Raw genomic sequence first — 19,731 nt, forward strand, 5'->3', positions numbered from 1 at the left:
ACCCTGAGTTTGCTTTGTGAAACTGGAACTCATATTTGTTCATGGAGGAATCCAGAAGGTAGACTTTCCTGGCCTCTGTGCCTATGAAAATCTCCCCATGGGAACTTAAAGATAGTCTCCTAAGTCCATATCTGGACAGCTAAGTGACCTGACTTTCAGAAGTGCTAAGAAACCCAGAAGTGCCCCAGTGATGTCAATGAGAACTGGTAGGTGTTCAACTCTTTTAAAAATCACCTATTGAGCTGCCGATATATAGACTTAGGAGGATAACTGTAGGCACCAGTTTTTTTAAATCTTGTCCAATGGAGGGTTGAGTAATTTGATACATCTTGGATAATGGGAGCTACAGGACCATTAATTCAGGGGTTCTCAAACTTCATTGCACCCTTCTGACAACAAAGTTACTACATGACCCCGAGAGGGGGGCAGAGTCCGAGTCCTGCCACTCTGGGGAGGGGGAAGAGGAGGCTGCAGCCCAAACCCCACAGTCCCAGGTGGGGTTGAAGCTAGGGTTTCAGCTTCCGCACTGGGTCCCAGCAAGTCTAATGCTGGCCCTGGCCACCCCATTAAAATTGGTTGCGACCTACTTTGGGGTCTCGACGCACAGTTTGACAACTGCTTCACAATTTGAACCAAAACTTTTGAAGTTTACCTACTTCTAAGCTCCGTACATTCTTTTATCTTAATACTCTTTTTGCAAATCTCACAATTTACTAGTATTGGCAGACTTTGGGCTGGACTGCACTATAAAGAGCCAGCCATGCATTTGGGGAAGGAGGAGGAGGAGGATGGGAGAGGCTGCACTGCAGTTTGATCCCCTGGAGGAATTCTTGCTGACTCCTCAATCAGGCTGATGCCCTGTAGTGGCAGCTCGGTCACCTTTAAAACAGGTGCAGTATGTGTTTCCGCTATGTCTGACCCACTTTTCTGGCTGCTACAGAGGTTTACAGCCCCTCAGTCCACACAGCTAAGGAAGGATGGTGGCACCATCAGCACAGAGCAGTGACTGTTTTTTGGTTACACGGTGGCTGGTCCCTGTATAAGGACATGAGGATTTGGGGGAAGGGAGGTTCCTTGTGACCTCTTTCCCTCTCTTCCACACGCATGTACAGTCAACCACAATCTGGTCCTTGTGTAACATGCTGTTTAATCTTATTCCTCTTCCTTATCTTTTGTATGGGTATCAAATAAAACTAGGCCTAACTAAGCTAACTCTCTCTAATGCCAATGGCCATTTCCCCCTCATTTGAAATATTGCTGTTTATCATTAACCATTATGTTATACTCTATCAGCTGTTCTACAGCCAATTTTAAGGAGTGTTCAATGTTAATATTCAAATAAAGTTTCATAAGGCATTATAAAACACACTTTACTAAAATCCACATAATAGGTTTACTGTGCTCCATTTATCCACTAGTATAGGAAAACTTCAAAAACTTCATCAAATTTATCCAGCATGATTTGTTTTTTATAAACCCATTTGACTTATTGGTTCCATTAGCCTCTAGGTACTTACACATCTTTCTCTTTTCATAAATTACTGATTAAAGAGATCTATTAGGTTACCCCCCTGCCAACACAGTATTGTTATCTATAGTGTATTTGTGAGTGTTTTGTTCTGCTTATTTTAAATGACTCAAGCGATGGGACTTCCATTACTTCCTATGGGAGACAATACCAATCTAATAGATATTACTGTTAGGAAAATTTTTCCAATCAAACTACACTTCCTTTACTCAAATCTATTCTATTTTCCCTTTTTGGCACTTATAGTCTTCTATACTTGTAGACAGCTAGCCTAAACTCACTCACAGTTTGGCCAAGCTATGCATATTTAGCTCTTTTAATCCTTCATAAATCAGTCTCTCTGGTCCCTTATTCATTTTGATTACTTCTTCTCTGAATTCCCTCCAATTACTTTCAATGTTTCTTAATATTTCCTTCATTGTTTTAATAGGGATAGAAGTTAGATTTGAGAGACAGTATTTGTCAGGATTATTTCCTCATCCCCATCCAATCTTTTTGAAGACTGGGACAACATTTGGACTTTTCCAATCCTCTGGTGCTTACCCTCACATAAAGTGAGAGCTATTGATAGCACTGCTCCTTACAGCATCTATTCATTTTTTTAAAAAATGTTCACAATGTTTTAAGCAGATATTGCTACAGAAGGTTTTGGACATCCTTCTCAAGAAACTGTCATGGATGATGGCTACAGGGATTGCTCCTGTGCAATCACAAAACCAGCAGTTGACTCTATTCAAGTCTACATATTTATTGCCAATTTCACAGGGTTTTGCAGAAGATCCAGAAAGGCCTATGCTGGTAACTGGTAGGTCATGCTTACCTGGGCACTGGGGACAGCAGGAATCCTGCGTACGGATTGGGTTTTGACAAAGAAGAGGTGGACAGACTTCAGTCTCACACAGAACACGTCCACTATGGCATGTACACTGCGTGCAGGAATCGATATTCCATGTCTCTCCTTCTACAAAATACTCTCCTCCTGGAGCATGGCAGATAGATGGACTGCTGAGCTCTGGCTTCTGCACAATAGATTCATCTAGGAAAAGAAGAGAATTAAAAGGCAAACAAATGAAAATATGTTGGGACGATCATCAATAAAATACAACCATTGTGTATTACTTTCGGACTGTTATTTTTGATAATATAAATAATTATTTATTCTTATTATAAGAAGAACAGTAACAAAGTCAAGTAAAGTTAGCTGAGAAAGCAGCTGTATAAATAAATGAGATTATATGCGTATCATTATGGCAAAAGGTGGGAGAAATGAGACATCAGAGAAAGTAATATGAGACTACACTTATAAAAAATGCAAGCTAATATACATCCAAGAAGCCAATTAAACATGGGCACACAATGAAATAGCTGTAGAACAGGAGTTCTCAACCTTTTTTGAATCACACCCTGTCTTAGCAGTTTTTTAAAAACTTGGAGCACATCCCCTCCTCCTGCCTGGTCACTACAATGAGAAAGATACAGCCTGGCACTTGGGCTCTCAATGCGACTCACTCAAATTTGCCCTGGATGGCCCTCTGTCTTACTGAATTATTAGAAGTTTGATGCCCTGCCTCCGCCCCTAAGGGAGCATGATCTCCTAGTTGAGAACCTCTGCTATTGAACATGGAAGTCAGTGATTTATATATAAATATTAAGTACTGGTGGGCTAAAAATTTAGATATGAGCTTGCAGAGAAACGTGAAGCCAAAAATATCAATGCAATTTTGGTCTATGTGCACTGAAGTGGGAGGCAATATTCCTTCTCCAGAGTATTGTACATAAAATGGTGTTAGAGTCTGATATCAGGAATTTGGAAGGAATTCTTAGAACATCTAAAACAATTAAGGAGGCTGAAGTGATATCTACAAGAAGAAGAGTATAAATGTGAAAGGGACAGAAAGTGTTCAGGGTGGTTGTAATAACTTGGACACAGAAGATTTCAGTTTATTAGCTCACAAGCAATGCAATGCTGCAGATAGCCCAATGTCAGCTGTCCCACAAGCAGCTGCATCCCAAGAAAGGGATATTTCCTCTTCATTTATATTTTCAAGCCAGTCCTGTAGGAAAATTGGAGCATATGGAATAGCAAAGGATCAGTCTGTGCCCATTTCCATATACCAGCTGCCTTCACTGGGGATGCTAATAATTTTTCCATGAGGACATCATCTTCCAAGAAAAGAGTTAACGGTAGGAACTTCTGGTAATGATACATGACTGCATTAGATCAGCGTTATCTTATTTTATCCATGGCTTATGACTAATAGCATATCTGAATAAAGCTATTTGTCTCAGCAAGTAGCCTATTTTACATGTGGGCATTCTGCAAAACTGCAAATCAATCTAATACACAGCAACTTATCCAGGGCTTATCATCAAAACAGCATAACCAGGTAGCACTGCTCAACATCAAATTTTGCTTCTCACTCCCTTAGCATGGAAACAACTGTTGCAATTGAGTTACTGCAAATTTATGACAAGGCGAGGCTTATAATGTTCCTGAACCAGTACCTGGCTAGTCAAGTATGCTCTAGAATTGGTTCCTGAATACCTGATCATTTTGGAAGCCTTGCTGCCATACACACAGAGAAGGGTGATACCCTGATTACCCTCCTATTCAGCCTCATGGGCTCTGAAAAACACTCCAGGAATGGGATGTAATGACTTTTTTCTTCTGATTCCTTATTGAAACCTACAGCGTTCCATAACACTACTGCCATTTAATTTATCCTCATCATTAATATGTACAGACGCTCCCCGACTTATGCAAGCGTTCCGTTCTGGAACGTTTTAATACAATTAAATACCCGCTTAGACCAGCTTCGGGTAGATATTGCCTGATTCTTGCATTCCATCTACAAATGCTACAAGCAGACTGGGGGAGCTCCTGAATCGTCTTGTTCTGCCAAGGTAATATGAGAGAGCCCTAAGTACGCCAACAGTTTGGCTTGCCTTTAGTTGGAGAGGGGTTTGGGAAAGAAATCTGGCAGGTGAACTATCTGATTTAAATGAACATTTGAGACTTTTTTGGTAAAACAGAGTGGGGCCTAGAGGGTCACTTTGTCTTTATGGATTACTGGTGAGGTGGACCAGCGATGATGGTCTGAATTTCCCCCACCCTTCGAGCTGATGTTATAGCTACTAAAAAAAAGGTGTTTTCATAGATAGTATATGGAGCAAGTTGCTAGGGGTTCAAAATGAGGTCCCATTAACCAGGCTAAAACTATATTGAGGTCCCAGAAAGGAGGGGGGACCCAGACTGTGAGAAACACATGAATGAGGCCCTTGAGGAATCTAGCAATTTGTAGGATGAGAAAATATGCTATGACCTTGGACATGAGGAGTATGTGCTGATACTTCTGCTAATTGTACTCTTAAAGAGCTTAACGAACAGCCCTGAATGCTCAGGGATAGCAGAGAGCTCAGAATAGTACAAATTGGGGATTCTGTGGGAGACAAGTGACACTATGCTGTTCAAATTGGAACCTGCTTCCCTCTGACTGCATAGGTCAGTCTAGTAGAGTCTTTCCTGCTATGCACCAATATATTCTGGACTTCAGCTGAACAGCTTCTTTTGATCATAGTTAATCAGCTAGCATCCACACTGTCAGATACAATGATGCTGGGGTCTGGATATACGATCTGACCTTCATTTGGGAGATCACGTCAAGTAAAATAGGTAATGTTATTGGGGGCTGAACTGACAGGCTCATTTAGGTCTGAATACCAAAACTGCCCGAGCCAAGATGCGGCTAACATGACCTGCTGAAACCTGTCTGAATTTCCTTAGGACCTGGTGGATGGGCATACATCATCCCTGGAATCCATGAGATGAGAAGAGCATTGGACAAGCACCCTGGGCTCAAATCTCCCCTTTTAACAGAATATTTAGCATTACTTGTACTAATCTGAAGCAAACAAGTTTACTGTTGGTTGTGTATCCCCACCCGTGTAAGATGCTTTGCAGGAGCGAGTCATTGGCAGTCCATTTGTGGTCACCTGTGAATTGCCTGCTGAACTGTTCTGCTATGACATGCTGTATACCTGGTAGATAAAGATCTAGTGGCGTGATTTGGTAACAAATGCACGTGTTCCAGAGGCAAAACGTTTCTTCACAAAGGTGGGGGATGATCATGCACCTCCCAGTCTGCTGACATAAACCAATGCTATTGTGTTGTTTGTCATTACCTGAACTGTTAGCCCACCTAGCATGTGAAGAAATGCTGTGCATGTTAGACAAATAGCTCTAAGCTCTAGGATGTTTATGTGCAGAAGTCTCTTTGTGAGTCCAGAGTTCTTGGGCTTAAGTGTCCAGGTGAGCTCCCCAATCAAGCATGAAGGAGCTGGTCACCAGCATCTTGGTAGGCAGAGGTGGAGAAAAGGGTATATCATGGTGGGGCGTCCTTCCACTAATTTAGTGATGAGAGGACTTCTTGGGTTAACTGCACTCTCGTATCCATGTGATGTTTGTTGGGAAGATGCACTGATTTCAACCACCCTTGCATGGAGAGTAGGTGAAGTCGGACATGCTGTGTAATGTAATGCCATAAGACCCCGGATTCTGGGGGTACATCTACACAGCAAAAAAAGACCCTTGGCAATGAGCCTCAGAGCCCAGGCCAATTGATTTGGACTCATTGGGTTTGCCCTGTTGGGTTAAAAATAGCAGTGTAGGCACTGAGCTCTCAATTATGGCATAAAACGTATTGCTGTAAGGTGGACACAGGATGCGTAGTAGAGGAGAAAAAAGCTGAAGCCCTTCTGCATTGCAACCTCTGCTTCTTCCTTGGTGACTCTGATGATCTTTGTGGGTTGTAATAGTAAGTGGAGGGCATTTGTGTAGAGTACTGGCCTGCTTTCTCCTAGGGGCTGTCACATGGACTCCCAAAGAATGGAGAGTCTCTCTCTGATTTTTAAGAGAGCTCAGGGCTTCCTCAGTTCTTGTGCTGAGCGGTCACAGTCTTCAAATCCAAGGTCCTCAATTGCTCCCTGAACCTCCTTCAGTATTACTGAATATTGTAGCCGTGAAGCCCTGCACATGGCAATGGAGGGTAGCCACTGACCGTGCTCTTGGGTAAAACATATCTAATGCCACCTGCAGTGATGGACAAGCTACCAACTGTCCCTCAGGTACAACAGACTTCAATGCCTCCCTATGTTCTTGAGGAAGTTTCTTGATAAATTGTGACACCTTGTTCCATTAAAGTAACCACACTTTGACAGGAGCAGCTAGTAATTTGTAGTGTGCATCTGCAGGTTTGCTAATGGGCAATTTTTCTTGCCAAATAAACTATTTTTTATCTTTGTTTTTTTGAGTAATTTTAGGAGGTGATCCTGGAATTTTGGACTTTTCATGCTCTCAGGACACTCAGGAACTTGGTGAGTGTGAAAATATTCAAACCCATTGGAAGGGACTTGGGTACCACACAGGGCCGGCTCTAGGATTTTTGCCGCCCAAAGCAAAAAAAATTTTGGCCGCCCCCCGCCCCTGGTTCTTTAATTACACCACCCCCGGCCCTGCCTCAACTCTGCCCCTTCCCCAAATCCCCAGCCCTGCCTCCTCCCCCCAGGCTCTCAAGCCTAGGAGGGAGGGAGGGGGAGAAGCGGCACCCGCGCCGCAGCCACTCAGAGTCTCCCCCCCCTCCCAGGTTTGAGAGCCTGGGAGGGAGGGGGAGACCCCGAGCTGCCGTGGCATGCGAAACAGCTGATTCGCGCGCTGCTGCTCCCCCTCCCTCCCAGGTTTGAGAGCCTGGGAGGGAGGGCGAGTAGCGGTGCGCGAATCAGCTGTTTCGCGCGCCGTGGCAGCAGCAGCAGCGGAGGTGAGCTAGGGCGGCCGGGGCACATTTTTAGGGGCAGCATTCTGGCGCCGGCCATGCCACCCCTAAAAATGTGCCCCCCCAAGCACCAGCTTGTTTTGCTGGTGCCTAGAGCCGGCCCTGGTACCACAGATGCTAGGGTCTGCCATATTTTTTTCCTGGTTCTAAAAGGCCTTTGTTAATGGGCACGGCAGAATGCAGAATGTCAGTAAATAGTGCAGGAAAAATCATACGACTCCATACGAATTTCTAAAATGTGTGCCATGCAATGGCTCAGTGGGAGAGAAGGACTCTATTGTCTGGTCTGATAAGGAAGAGGAGATTCCTGCTGGGATAGGATGCACTTCAGTCTGCACGTATTCTTCCTCACTTTTCTGCTCTTCCTGGAAAACAGTGCAAGTGTGTGCCAACTACCTCTCTTAAGCCATTCTATGAAGTTTCGTAGGGGAGGGAGATCGAACTCTAATAAGGGGAAGGGTTGACTAGAGGCAGGCTTCCTCACTGGATGCATACCTCAAGTGTCTCACTAGAGCCAATATTGCATACATTAGGGGTAAGAGACTGGGGTCGTGGGGCGTGGATGCCAAGGTGAATATTCACCCCGAGATTCCATAGGTCTGCATTTGCAGTGATAGCTCCTAGATTCCCTGTATGTTAAATAAGGGTCACATGAATCAGAACAAGGTGCGTGGGTAGGAGGTGCCCCCTCTACTGTGCTCTGAAGGGGAGGAAGAAAATGAATACACCTCCTCTAACAGTAGGACTTCCCTATCTGGAGTACTAGGATGAACTTGAGTCTTCCTCCGGTACTGGAGCTGAAGAGCTTACTGGTACCATAACAACAGTGGTAGTTGGTACGAAGAAACAGGACACCAACAGCTGAGGAGAGGAATGGTGATTCAGGCTGCACTGTGTCCATAAGATTGCTCAGTAATGGACAGAATTACAGTGCTGAAAAAGTTGATGCTGGGAGCATCTGCACTGCAAAGATCAGCACCAGAGTAATGGGCACTGGGGTCATCGGCACCACGTGCACCAATGTCAGTATCAAGAGCAGTATCAGGTGAAGTACAGGCTACTTCCTGAGACAGTATCATGTGTGCTTGGTGACCACATTTGGTCAGGGTATCAGGGGACCTGATATGGGCTGTGACCTACCCTTTGGCTGAGTATTCTGAGGTGATATATGTCTTGATTTCACTAGGTCCCAGGGAGGGCAACATAGGTCTGTGCTCACTGAACGAATGATGTTCCTTCCTATCACTTTCAAATCACTGGTGGAGAAGGACTGAGCTGTTTTACTAGCCTAAGTAGATGGAGGTTTAGGTCTCTTCAATGAGCGAGCATGGGTGCTCAAGCTGAGACACAGCTCACTGGAATACTGATTGAAGATGCTTATTCAGGCCCGGTGGGCCCCTTTTTCTGCAGTTCTGAGGAGGCTCTCAGAGAGCACTCCAGAAGTAGTAGTTTAAGACAGGCCTCTCTCACCTTCTGTGTCCTCTTGGAGAGGGAGCGACAGAATGAGCTTTTATCAGGGCTATGCCTCTCTTTAGGGCACAAAAGGCTTCTTGAGTATTAGCAGAATACCCATCACAGTGGGGACAAGTTTTGAGCCCTGGGGACTTTGCTTCAGTCATAGAAGCCAAATCCTAATACTAGGTAAGTCCTTAATACTAACAAACATTGTTTTAACTAATTTAAAGATACTAATTTAAATAGTAATTTCGACTCCTGTTATTTTGTTTCTTGTTTTTGTTTTATCTGACAAAGTAAAATATTACCTGAATCTTTAATTACTTGTTTTCTACTGATTTAGCATTTTATTACTATTAATATCATTATTACTTTGATGTTTACTATGCAATGCCACCTACCATCCAGTAACTCAGATATTAATTCATTATATATTAATATCTATTAAGGTAATAATTATTGCTTATTTTATAAAATAGCCTTAATTTTATATTAAGTTAGATGGTGGGTACAAGTAAAGATCTTTCAAGTATTTTTAATGTGTAAATTCTGTTATAATTAAAAACAACATAGTAATTCTACATTATTTGTACTTAGCCTTCCTACCCAAAAAGAGAACTCAATCTTCCATTGCAGGAGCAAACATTTCTGTTCTGCAACATGCAATCAGAATATTCATTTAATTAAGAAATCTGATTGAATGAATATTCCCATCAGACCAACTGAAACACTGCCATCAATAGGTGACCATTAATGAAATCTCATTCTTAACTTAATAAAAATGATGAATATTTTGTAATGGCTTATCAGAAGATTTTCATATGATATCACAGCTAATAAACTAGAAACATAGTATTTTAGAATTGCAACACTTTTTACAAATATTAATGAATTAAACCTCACAATAGCCATGTGAAATAAGTATTCATACCTTTATTTTACAGCTGGGGAAACAACCATAGAAAACAAGAAAAATCACCCACGTTAGTTTCTGGCATAGCTGGGCATCAAAACCTGGTCTCTTGACTTGTAATTGTGCCTTAACAATGAGTGAGGAAATTTTGCACACAAGTGCGAGCACGGTTGATTTATTATATAATGTAGAATACAACATTTTACCTGGACATGATGGACAACATTGTCCTGGATGTATGGTAGGGTTGCCACAGTTAGGTACAGGGCAGGTGATCAAGGCACACATCTCCCGTCCATTGTGACAATAACATTCTCGGCAACCGTCGTGCCAGCTCTCCTCTTTCTCATGACGCCGCCCATCCATTGACAGGCAAGAGCCTGTTTTAACTGGTGGCATAACAGAATCTGGTATCTCTGCATAAAATGATCAGAAAATACGTGCCCTGGTCAAAGTGTTGCTTAGAAAAAAACAGTGCATACCTTCATTAGATTTGTTTTTAAAGGGTTTATTTTTTAATTATTATTATTAGCTATTCTCTTTCTTTCTTTCACCCAGACTTAGAAATATGGTCAGCCTCAGGAGCACTTGAAACAAGCCTCTGCATGGTGTACCAAGGGGAAATGATCATGTATGCTGTGGTTAGATGCATCTTCCACAAGAAAGTCAGTAATCACTTCTATATACTGATAATGCACTGGTCATAATCACATAGAAACTGAATTTTGGTTTAGCAAGTCAATGCTGATAAAAACAACTTTGCACATCTCCTTATGACCAGGAGACAATGTGCTTTGCTTGGAATATCTTCCGAGTTGGATTGCAATGGGTTGGTGGTCACTTGCTTGGGATTCCGAGATAGGCATATTGCTGCTCATACTGTAGTGACAGCAAATATAAGATTACCCAAGCAGAGTGAGAGCAATGTCAAAGAGCAATGCTCATCAGGTTGAATTAATCCCTGGTGTAGCTCCATTAATTTAAATGAAGTTACATCAGGGATTAGTTTGGTCCATTTCTGCATTCTGAGTTCCTGGGTTGACCCCCTACATGCTCAGCCTCTACCCTCCCATTAGGAGGGAGGTGATCACAAGACCAAAGAGCCACCACTCTCTCTTCCAGTACCTCCAGGGATGAAAAGGGAATATCTTCAGCTTCCCTTCTTTGGATCTATAGCAGGGGTGGCCAAACTGTGGCTCGTGAGCCACATGCGCTCTTTTACCATTAAAGTGCGGCTTGCAAGCCACCTCCGCCCCCCCATCCCCTGTTCTCTACCTACCAGACTTGGGAAGGTGGTGGTGGGGGGGAATGGAGAGCTCAGGACCTCTGCCCTTCAGTGGGGTGGTGGGGTAGAAGCGTCTGTCCAGCGGGGAGGAGGGTCTCGGGGCTTCAGCCCTGCGGAGTTCACCTGCTGGGGCTCGGGGCTTCATCAGAAGTGGGGCTGAAACCCCAAACCCTGGCTCCTGGCAGGTGTACTCTGGGTCTCAAATGTCTGAAGACTGTCATATGCAGCTTGGAGGGCGAGTAAGTTTTGGCCACCCCTGGTCTATAGGAAGATACAATTCCAAAGCACTTTCACAGGAACTGGGGACTGGGTCCAGCATTCTCCTCAGAGATAGGAGAGAAATGGTGAAGAGAACCCTGGCATTCTTCCTCTACCCTCAAGTCTCTAGTCTCCCCAAAGTACCACCTGTCTCCCTCCTCCACTGGAATATGTTGACGCTCAGTAAAGTGAGTAACGTAGCGTGGAAGCAGGGGAGGCAATGGGGATAAAGAGAATAAAGAGGAAGTGGAGGATTGAGTGATTGAAGAAAACCTTGGAGAGGAGGAAGAAAAAAAAAGGAAGAGGGGCAAAGGAAAGGAGAGATGGCATAAAAGAATGAAAGAGAAGGATTAACAAACATTAGACGGGAAAATGGCTGTAGGAATGCACTTCATCTCAACCCTTTTTCTTGATGGAGGAAATGGTATGACAGGCTAAATACTAGAAGGGAAATTAAAAATGAAGGCAGGAAGAAAAGCAATGGCAGAAAACATAAGCAAATTTATTAGCAGAAAATGTAATATAAAATGTTACAATTAATATAATTTCCTATACATTATGTGCATTCATAGTAGTGGATAGTGTGACATGAGAAGTATTTCCATGAATGAGGTATGACCTTACATACTTTACAAGTGACAAGTGATAGACTGAAAAGAAGCCACAAGAGACTTATGACAGATCATGCTAGTGAATGAAAATATCTCGCATACCATGAATCTGTTTTATATTTATTTGGGTTGTTTTGGTTATTACAATATGTGATTTATTTTGAAGAGAGTTAGTAAATGTTGAAAATTGTTTTGTTCCTGGATTGTGCTGACTGGGGGGTGAGACGACAACAGTTTGTGTTGCTTTTATTAGTTAGTGGATTGGGTAACTTTTTTTGACCTGGCTCCTGTGGCCAGGATAGACAGGGATGACAGAGACTTGTTCATGCCCTTCATGACATTTGATGTTGCAGAAGGATTCAGATTCTGAGTTGGTTGGTTCTATGGATTTTTAAAAAATAAGTGGTTATGGCTGGAGTTCTGTGACTGGCTTTGGGCTGGGATTTCTGTGATCTGACTTGCTTTCAGGTTCTACTGCTGTAACACATGTTGTTGGCATGAGAAATTATTTATGTTAAATAACTGTTATTTTGGTAATCTCTTGCCTAAGTGATAGCTGCAATTTCTGTGTATTTCTTGTAGCTCGTTTTCAGCGTTTTTTCTGTCTTATAATGAAAGAAAATGGAGAGGTGTGTGAAAAGGAATGCTGGATTTTCTTTTTCTTTTTTTGTAGCAACTGTCCTTTTTTGATAACATCTAGAGCAGTAATTCCCAAACTGTGGTGCATGTACCACTGGCGGTATGTAGGCCACAAACACGATAAGTAAATTGGTCTGATGTACATTATTAGAATAAGAATTCACTGTAGCTACACTACTTAAAGTAGTACAGCAAGTAGTTTTGAGATTTAGAAGTTGTATACTAAGTCTTAAAAGTCTGAGATCCACTGATACATAATGTGACAGGGAAGTATGATATTTCAAAATAAGGAAATAGTGCATATACCACTTGGTGATACTTTGAAAGGTATACTGACACGTGAAGACCTTGGATGTGTATAAGAGTATCCTCCCCCAAGAAATTATTTTGGAAATACCTGTCACCTGACGCAATCTGGTATACTCCAAATGCGAGCTCCAGGTATAAGTCATTTCTAGTGGTGGTGATTTAGCATTCTACTTCAGTCACAGAGTTTAAGGCCAAAAAGGATCACTAGATAATCTAGTTTGGCCTCTTGTACATCACAGGCAACTAACAGCACCCAGCACCAGCACACTAAACCCAACAACCAAAATGAGACCAACGTATTACAATCCGTAGGAGACTAGACTATTAAGAACCACAGGCAGAGAATAGGAAGGACGAAGGTGCACCAGTATTCCAGGCCCCTGCAATGGGAGGGAAATGATTAAATGAGATATACCCACATAATCCTGCCACATGACCCGCACCTGCATGCTACAGAGGAAGGTGAAAAAATCCCAGAGTCACTGCCAATGTGACAGAGGGGAAAATTCCTTCTCGACCTCACATATGACGATCAGTTAGACTCTGAGCATGTGAGCAAGAAACAGCCAACCAAGCACCTGAGAGAGAAAATGCTCAAATGCCACCTCAGAGCCCTGGTCCTCCCTGCCTAATGTCCCATCTTCAGCTGTTGCCATCCCTGAAGCTTCAGAGAAAGGATATAAAAAAACCCTCCAAGAATACACCGGGGGATAGGGGGTGTCCCTTCCTGACCCCTGCTGGTGGCCGGATGAAACCTGAAGCATGAGCTTTAGGAATGTAAGACATAAACCAGAACCAAGACTGTTGAGCTTTGTCTACTACCATCACAAGCAACCCCATCATACAATTGCACTCATTGTCCAGCTTGCTCTTAAAATTAAGTTGTTTGCCCCCACAACTCCTATTGGGAGCCTGTTCCAGAACCTCACTCCTCTGATGATTAGAAACCTTCTTCCGATTTCCAGCCTGAATTTGTTCATGGCCAGTTTATATCCATTTGTTCTTGTGCCAACACTGTCCTTTAGCTTGAACATCTCTTCGCCTTTCCTGGCATTTACCCCCGATGTATTTATAAACAGCAATCATCTCCCCCCTCAGCTTTTATTTTGCTAGACTAAACAAGCCAATCTCTTTTAGTCTCATAAGATAGGCTCTCCATTCCCATGATCATCTTAGAAGCACTTCTGTACACCTGTTCCAGTTTGAATTCATCTTTCTTGAACATGGGTGATCAGAATTGTACACAATATTCCAAATGAGGTCTTACCAATGCCTTGTACAATGGCATTCATAGTCCTCTCTCTCTACTGGAAATGCCTCAATTGATTCATCCTAGAATCACATTTGCCTTTTTACCAGACACATTGATTGGTGTCTCAGTCCTCCTGTGATCAAGCCACACAGCCAGGTCTCTCTCTCCATCTGTAACTTCCAACTGATGAGCTGCCAACCCTCCCTTCAGTTTTTGTGCAGAATTTCAACAAGTGCTCCTGCAAGCCACCTCCCAAACATACTAATGATTGGCAGTTCCAGCTACAGATGGACCCCAAGTTACTTCATCACAGGACACGTGTAATCACTTCTCAGCAGTGGCTGTGTGTTTAATTCCAGGTGAAGTTCAAGCTGTTGATAATAATTCAACAAAGTACTTAAGCATGTGTTTAAGCGCATTCCTAAAATTAACATATACCTAAGTATTTGTGGGAATTAAGGCCTATAACTCTGAATGGCACAAGACCCAATTATTCCGCACAGCTGATCAAATATCTGATTTTTTGGTTTTGTGGACGAACCTAAAAATCCTAAGAATTTCATTCTGGGTCAAACCAAAACTAAATGTTTGTGGTTTTGCCTGATGAAATGAAAAATTGACACTTCCACTCCCCTCTGCCCCTTTTCAGGGCAAATGCAGTGTTTTGTTAGCCCAAAATGAATTATTTTTTCTTTTTTCTTTATGTTTTCAGGTGTTTTTTACCCTTTTACATTTTTCTTTAAACAAAATCTAGTGTTTTGACTATTTTATTAGTCAAGTTTACTTAAACAGAGGGTCAGAAAAGAGAATGAGTAAGCAAGCATCAGAGGGGAAAAATAACAAGTGTGTAATGGGAAGGAAAGAGTAGGAAGGGGAAAAATTAGGAAAAGAGAAGGAAGGAAAATTATTAGAAACAAGTAAAGGCAGAGAGAACATGGGTAAGATGTTAAAAAATACAACACAGGGAAAAGTGCAAGGGAAAATTTACCTATAATCAGCCTAGGGGAAAACAGAGGCTGAAAGTTATGGAAGAATACACATGGACGAAAAATAATGACTGAAGGGAAACAGAAGAAATAATAAAAACAAGGAAGATACAGAAGGTTAATTAAAAATATTTTAAATAGATAATACTTAATGATATATTCCTTAATTAGAAGTACATTTGATTTTTGTGGGGAAACAAGGATTCTGTAGGAAAACAGTTGCACTCTGATGTCTGTGTTGGTGAAAAAATAGAGGAGTATATGCATACACTTCTAATATCTTATCCTGGACCATACAGGTCTTTGCTGTAGTCCCAATTCCAGGCAAGGAAAACTGAAATTCACCAACAGACATTGGTTCAATAAAAGATATTACCTCACCCAGCTTGCCTCTCTAATGTCCTGGGACTACCACAGCTACAGCTACATTAAAAAGGATAGACAGATAAAGGAAAAATGGACATCGGATAGTTGAACTGGCTTGAAAGAAGAGAGCTAGTTTCTCTTCATCTCTTAGATTTTCCTGAAGTCAGACATCCCTCCCAAACTTTATTTTGGACTACAGGTAAGGGGAGGATGCTGTTGATATTTGGGTTTGTTTTACAATAACCCAATAGTCAATATAATAAAATGAGTTTATATCCCACCAAAGCAATTGAGTTCTTCACTGAACCAGCCATCACTCTGGGCTTGTCTTCAGTGCACTGTTGGCACATGTTATAATGCAAGTTTTGCCCATAACTTGATTCCCATTCTCACACACAAATCTCTAGCTTGAGTTAAGTGGTGTTTTAAAGCTTCTAGGGATATAAATAGCGGTTAAAAAAAGTAACCATGTAACCAATTACAATTTTATTGGTTACACGTGATACCTTTCACTTCATATTTTTTATGAAAACATGCTTATGATATGAATATAACATAACTGAGTTGTAGTTTATGCAAGATGGCTTATGTGAGATATCATTGGAAAGGTTATGATTTACTGAATGTGATTATCCAATTTGTATGCCTGTATCATTTCTGTATCTGAAGTTAGAAATATTAACTATGTATCTGTATTTCAGATGTGTTACTTTGGGTGTCTCTCCCAACCAGCACTTCAGGTACAACAATGGAAAAGCCAGACAGGCTTAATGGGCCATTAGCAGAGACAATGCACTGTGAAAGAGCTTAGTCTTCCTGTGGACGCTGGAGACAGCCTATGAACAATGGCTGCCACGGCCATGCAGAGATATGGGTCCAAGTCACCTGGTACTGAATACCCCTCTTCCCCTTTTGGAATGCCAGTAGTTTTCCACTAGAAGACAAAGGGTTCCCGCCTTACACAAGAGCTATATGAGGCACAGGAGTGACATCATCATGGTCCTCCTCTGCCTCCCCACCCAAAGAGACACTGAAAAAACACCTGGAAGCAAAAACTGAACTGAGGGGAGAAGGATAGAACCCAACTTGGATGGGCATCTAGCTTGTGAGTAATAATACCGGAGGTCTCAAAAGGAGACCAGTGCAGCTGCCTTTCAAGACTTTCTGTAATCTGCCTGCAACAATATCTAGGGTGAGAAATTCTATTTGTAACCAATTTCTTTAATGAACCTAGCTTAGTTTGCGTGTTTGGTTTCATTTGCTTAGTAATCTGCTTTTTTCTGTCTGTTATCTCTTATTTTCACTTAACACACACCTTTGGTAGTTAATACACTTATTTCTTGTTAATAATAAAACTCAGTTTATGCAATTTCTAACTGGGCGGGCAAGAAGTGTGCACATCTGTCTTCACATTGAGGAGGAGGGCAGATTTTTATGAGCTTGTGCTGTGCAGATTTTTCTATATAGCACAATATTATTTTGGGTTTCTCCCCCCAAAAGGGGTGAGCACATGAGTGCTGGGGTAGTCCTCTTACACAGAGCTGACTTCAGTCTATGTCTGCAGAGGGGTGTGGCCCTACCTGTGTGCTGCAAGAGGCCGGAGAGCCTACTTCAGCAAAGCAGGGAGAGGGAACCCAGGCTGATTGAGCAGGGGAGGCTTAGTTAAACCCCAGCACATCAGGTGGCATCCCAGAAGGGAGGGGGGGTGTCTAACCAGTCACAACATGGTTAAACGTTTAACTGGGGAACCAGGGGTGCTGCAGCACCCCCATGTTTTACACGGGGCCCTTGGCTGCCGGCCCCCACGCCCCAAGACCCTCCCGGCTGCCGGCCCCCAAGGCAGCAGCGGAGTTTAATCGTTAACCGAAACCAGTAAGACTGATGCTTATTAGTTAAACTTTTACATCCCTAAAAGCTTCATGTACCTAGCTTGTCAGGGGCTGTGGGCTGATGGCTCTAGTGCTGCTGATGTTGGAGATAGGAAAACCCTGACAATGCAGCAGCTAAAATTACAACTCACCAGCTGCTAATCCAATCGCTCCAGTGTGGTCATTCACTCTCCCTTGAGCTAGGCTAGCTCTAGAGTACTGACTTTTGCAGTGAAGACAACCCTTCTGAGTGGTCTGTCATATCAAACTCAAATCTATATAACTACTTCTCCTTGTACATTGCTGTATCTCAATAATGACCGCTGACAACTCTAGTAAATTCATTTTGAATTACAGTATATTTACAATTGGATCCTTGCAGATTAAATATTACACATTTTTGTATGATGTACTGCTGTGCATTTTTAATTTTTGTCAAAATATTAAAAATTTGAGTAACCCCTCCCGAAAATAAAACTTTAAAAATCCCATTGAATCTTGCTGCAAATTTGCTGGCACACCTCTGGGATAACTAACCCCCAGCTCACTATAGCTCACAACTACACCAAAACCTGTTATAATGTCCTATAAATCTAAACCTGTGATATCTGTGTCACGCTTTAAAATACACAGTAACTTCTTTATTGTGTTTAAGTCACTTAGCTTCTTTGCAGGTAATAGTACTGAAATTATTCATAGATTCTAGGACTGGAAGGGACCTCGAGAGGTCATCGAGTCCAGTCCCCTGCCCGCATGGCAGGACCAAATACTGTCTAGACCATCCCTGATAGACATTTATCTAACCTACTCTTATTATCCCAACATGTTCCCTTCTTCAAACTTACACTTACTTACTCAAATTTACTCTTAAGAAATTAAAGCTTCTTTTGCTTGGAATCCAACAGATCTTTAGATGTGTACACGGCTATATTTACCCTGGCTCTGTGTACAGTTTTGGGACTGCTTTAGTTGAGCAATGTTGTCTGATTAACCCTGCTATCCAGGTATAGTAATTTGCAATATGTATGGAAGCCAGAGGCTTCAACAGGAAGAAAATGGGCACAAATCTAGAGTAATCATAGCAGCAATGGCAGGAGTAATTTGCAGTGTGTAAGGGTAGATTGGAACAAGCTTCCTTTCCCTTGTTATCAACTGCTGAGTTAACTGCTATCTGGCTTTGGAGAGAAAGGCAACAGATTTTGTTGAAGGACACACTATAGGGTTGTCAGTTAGCTTGGGGTGCCTGGGTATTAAATAGTACCATAAAGCATAGTGTCAGTGACACTACATCTGCCAGCATCTGAGGCACCAGTAGGCATCCTCCAATATGTGCTTTATTGGTAAAGAATTATTTATTGTACTGGCCAGAAGCACCATCAAACCACTCCTTTGCTGTACCATTCCCTGCCCTCCTTTACCAGTAATATATGATTTATATGTACTCAGATAAGAGGACATAATAAAGCACAAGTATTAAGGCTGACTCCATCATACTGACTGATGCCTTATTCAAACTGCATATTGCATAACATGGATCAGAATAACTGAAAATCCAAATAGGGCATCTTTCTCCCTTCAAATGTCAATTGTGACATCCTTGCTCTCATCAGCCTTTTGCTGTGATACTCTTTATGTCAATGGCTAATACCTCCATCATTAGTTAGCACCATGTAACAAAATGGGACAAATCTAGAATTTCTAGTTCCAGATTTGTTAAGTTGATTATAGGTTTTTTTTTTAATAAAGATAAGTCTCCACGTATTCTGGAATTCTATGCCCTAGGAATTTCTCAGAATTGTATTCCAGAATCTAACCTTTTACAAAGAAAAAAAGTTTTAACTCTTATAGTTGTGAAGATAGATTTCCAAATGGGAATTAAGTTTAAACTGATGAATTGTCTACATGTGTATGCAAGCAGTCAAACAGTAGCTCTAAAAGACTCCTGATTATCTCAATGAGGTGTTGATTCAGACCTAATGACATCATCTTAAATAATAATAATCAACACTGTTACTCTTTCATTGCCCATCATTTTGGCTTAAACATTCAGCTACATTAATGTGTTTATCTATAATTTTAGCTGCACTGGCAGATACAGGAATAGGAACTAGTGGTGCCGCTGGTTGCTGTCAAAGGTTGCTAGGATTGGGAAAGAAGAAATCAAGTCCTCCCCTCTGGCAAAAGCTGCAATTGCCTCTTGGTGCTCTAAAACCAAAGTGCTTTCCGTGCCTACCTTAGAGCCAAAAACCAAACCGTCTCTTACACAGCTGTCAAAATCTACATCTTCCCCAATACAATGTTTACAGTACGAAGTTGCATTACAAATAAAAATCATGGGCACATTAAACATCTAGGAGTAGCATGACAACGGAATTTAACATAATAATTAAACAGCACAAGAAATACTTTATTGGTTATCATTCATTTTCCACA

At 41.9% G+C, this 19,731-nt stretch overlaps 1 protein-coding gene and 1 long non-coding RNA gene across 5 annotated transcripts in view; one reads left to right on the top strand and one right to left on the bottom strand.

Moving 5' to 3' along the window:
- The window catches only part of CRIM1 (cysteine rich transmembrane BMP regulator 1), a 308,859-nt gene that overhangs the window by 24,463 nt on the left and 264,665 nt on the right, over nucleotides 1–19,731 (bottom strand). For all 4 annotated transcript variants that reach the window (XM_054022216.1, XM_054022214.1, XM_054022215.1 and 1 more), the window contains 2 exons: nucleotides 9,931–10,140; nucleotides 2,349–2,564 (listed from right to left, as the gene is read on the bottom strand). In XM_054022216.1, coding sequence (XP_053878191.1) covers nucleotides 2,349–2,564; nucleotides 9,931–10,140 — 426 coding nt within the window. The remainder of the gene's footprint in view (nucleotides 1–2,348; nucleotides 2,565–9,930; nucleotides 10,141–19,731) is intronic.
- LOC128833926 (uncharacterized) lies at nucleotides 6,842–17,768 on the top strand. Its single transcript, XR_008444360.1, has 3 exons — nucleotides 6,842–6,901; nucleotides 10,283–10,389; nucleotides 16,132–17,768. It is a non-coding gene; the product is annotated as an uncharacterized LOC128833926 (long non-coding RNA).

This window comes from Malaclemys terrapin, chromosome 3 (genome assembly GCF_027887155.1).
Source record: "Malaclemys terrapin pileata isolate rMalTer1 chromosome 3, rMalTer1.hap1, whole genome shotgun sequence".
Lineage (NCBI taxonomy): Eukaryota > Metazoa > Chordata > Testudines > Emydidae > Malaclemys > Malaclemys terrapin.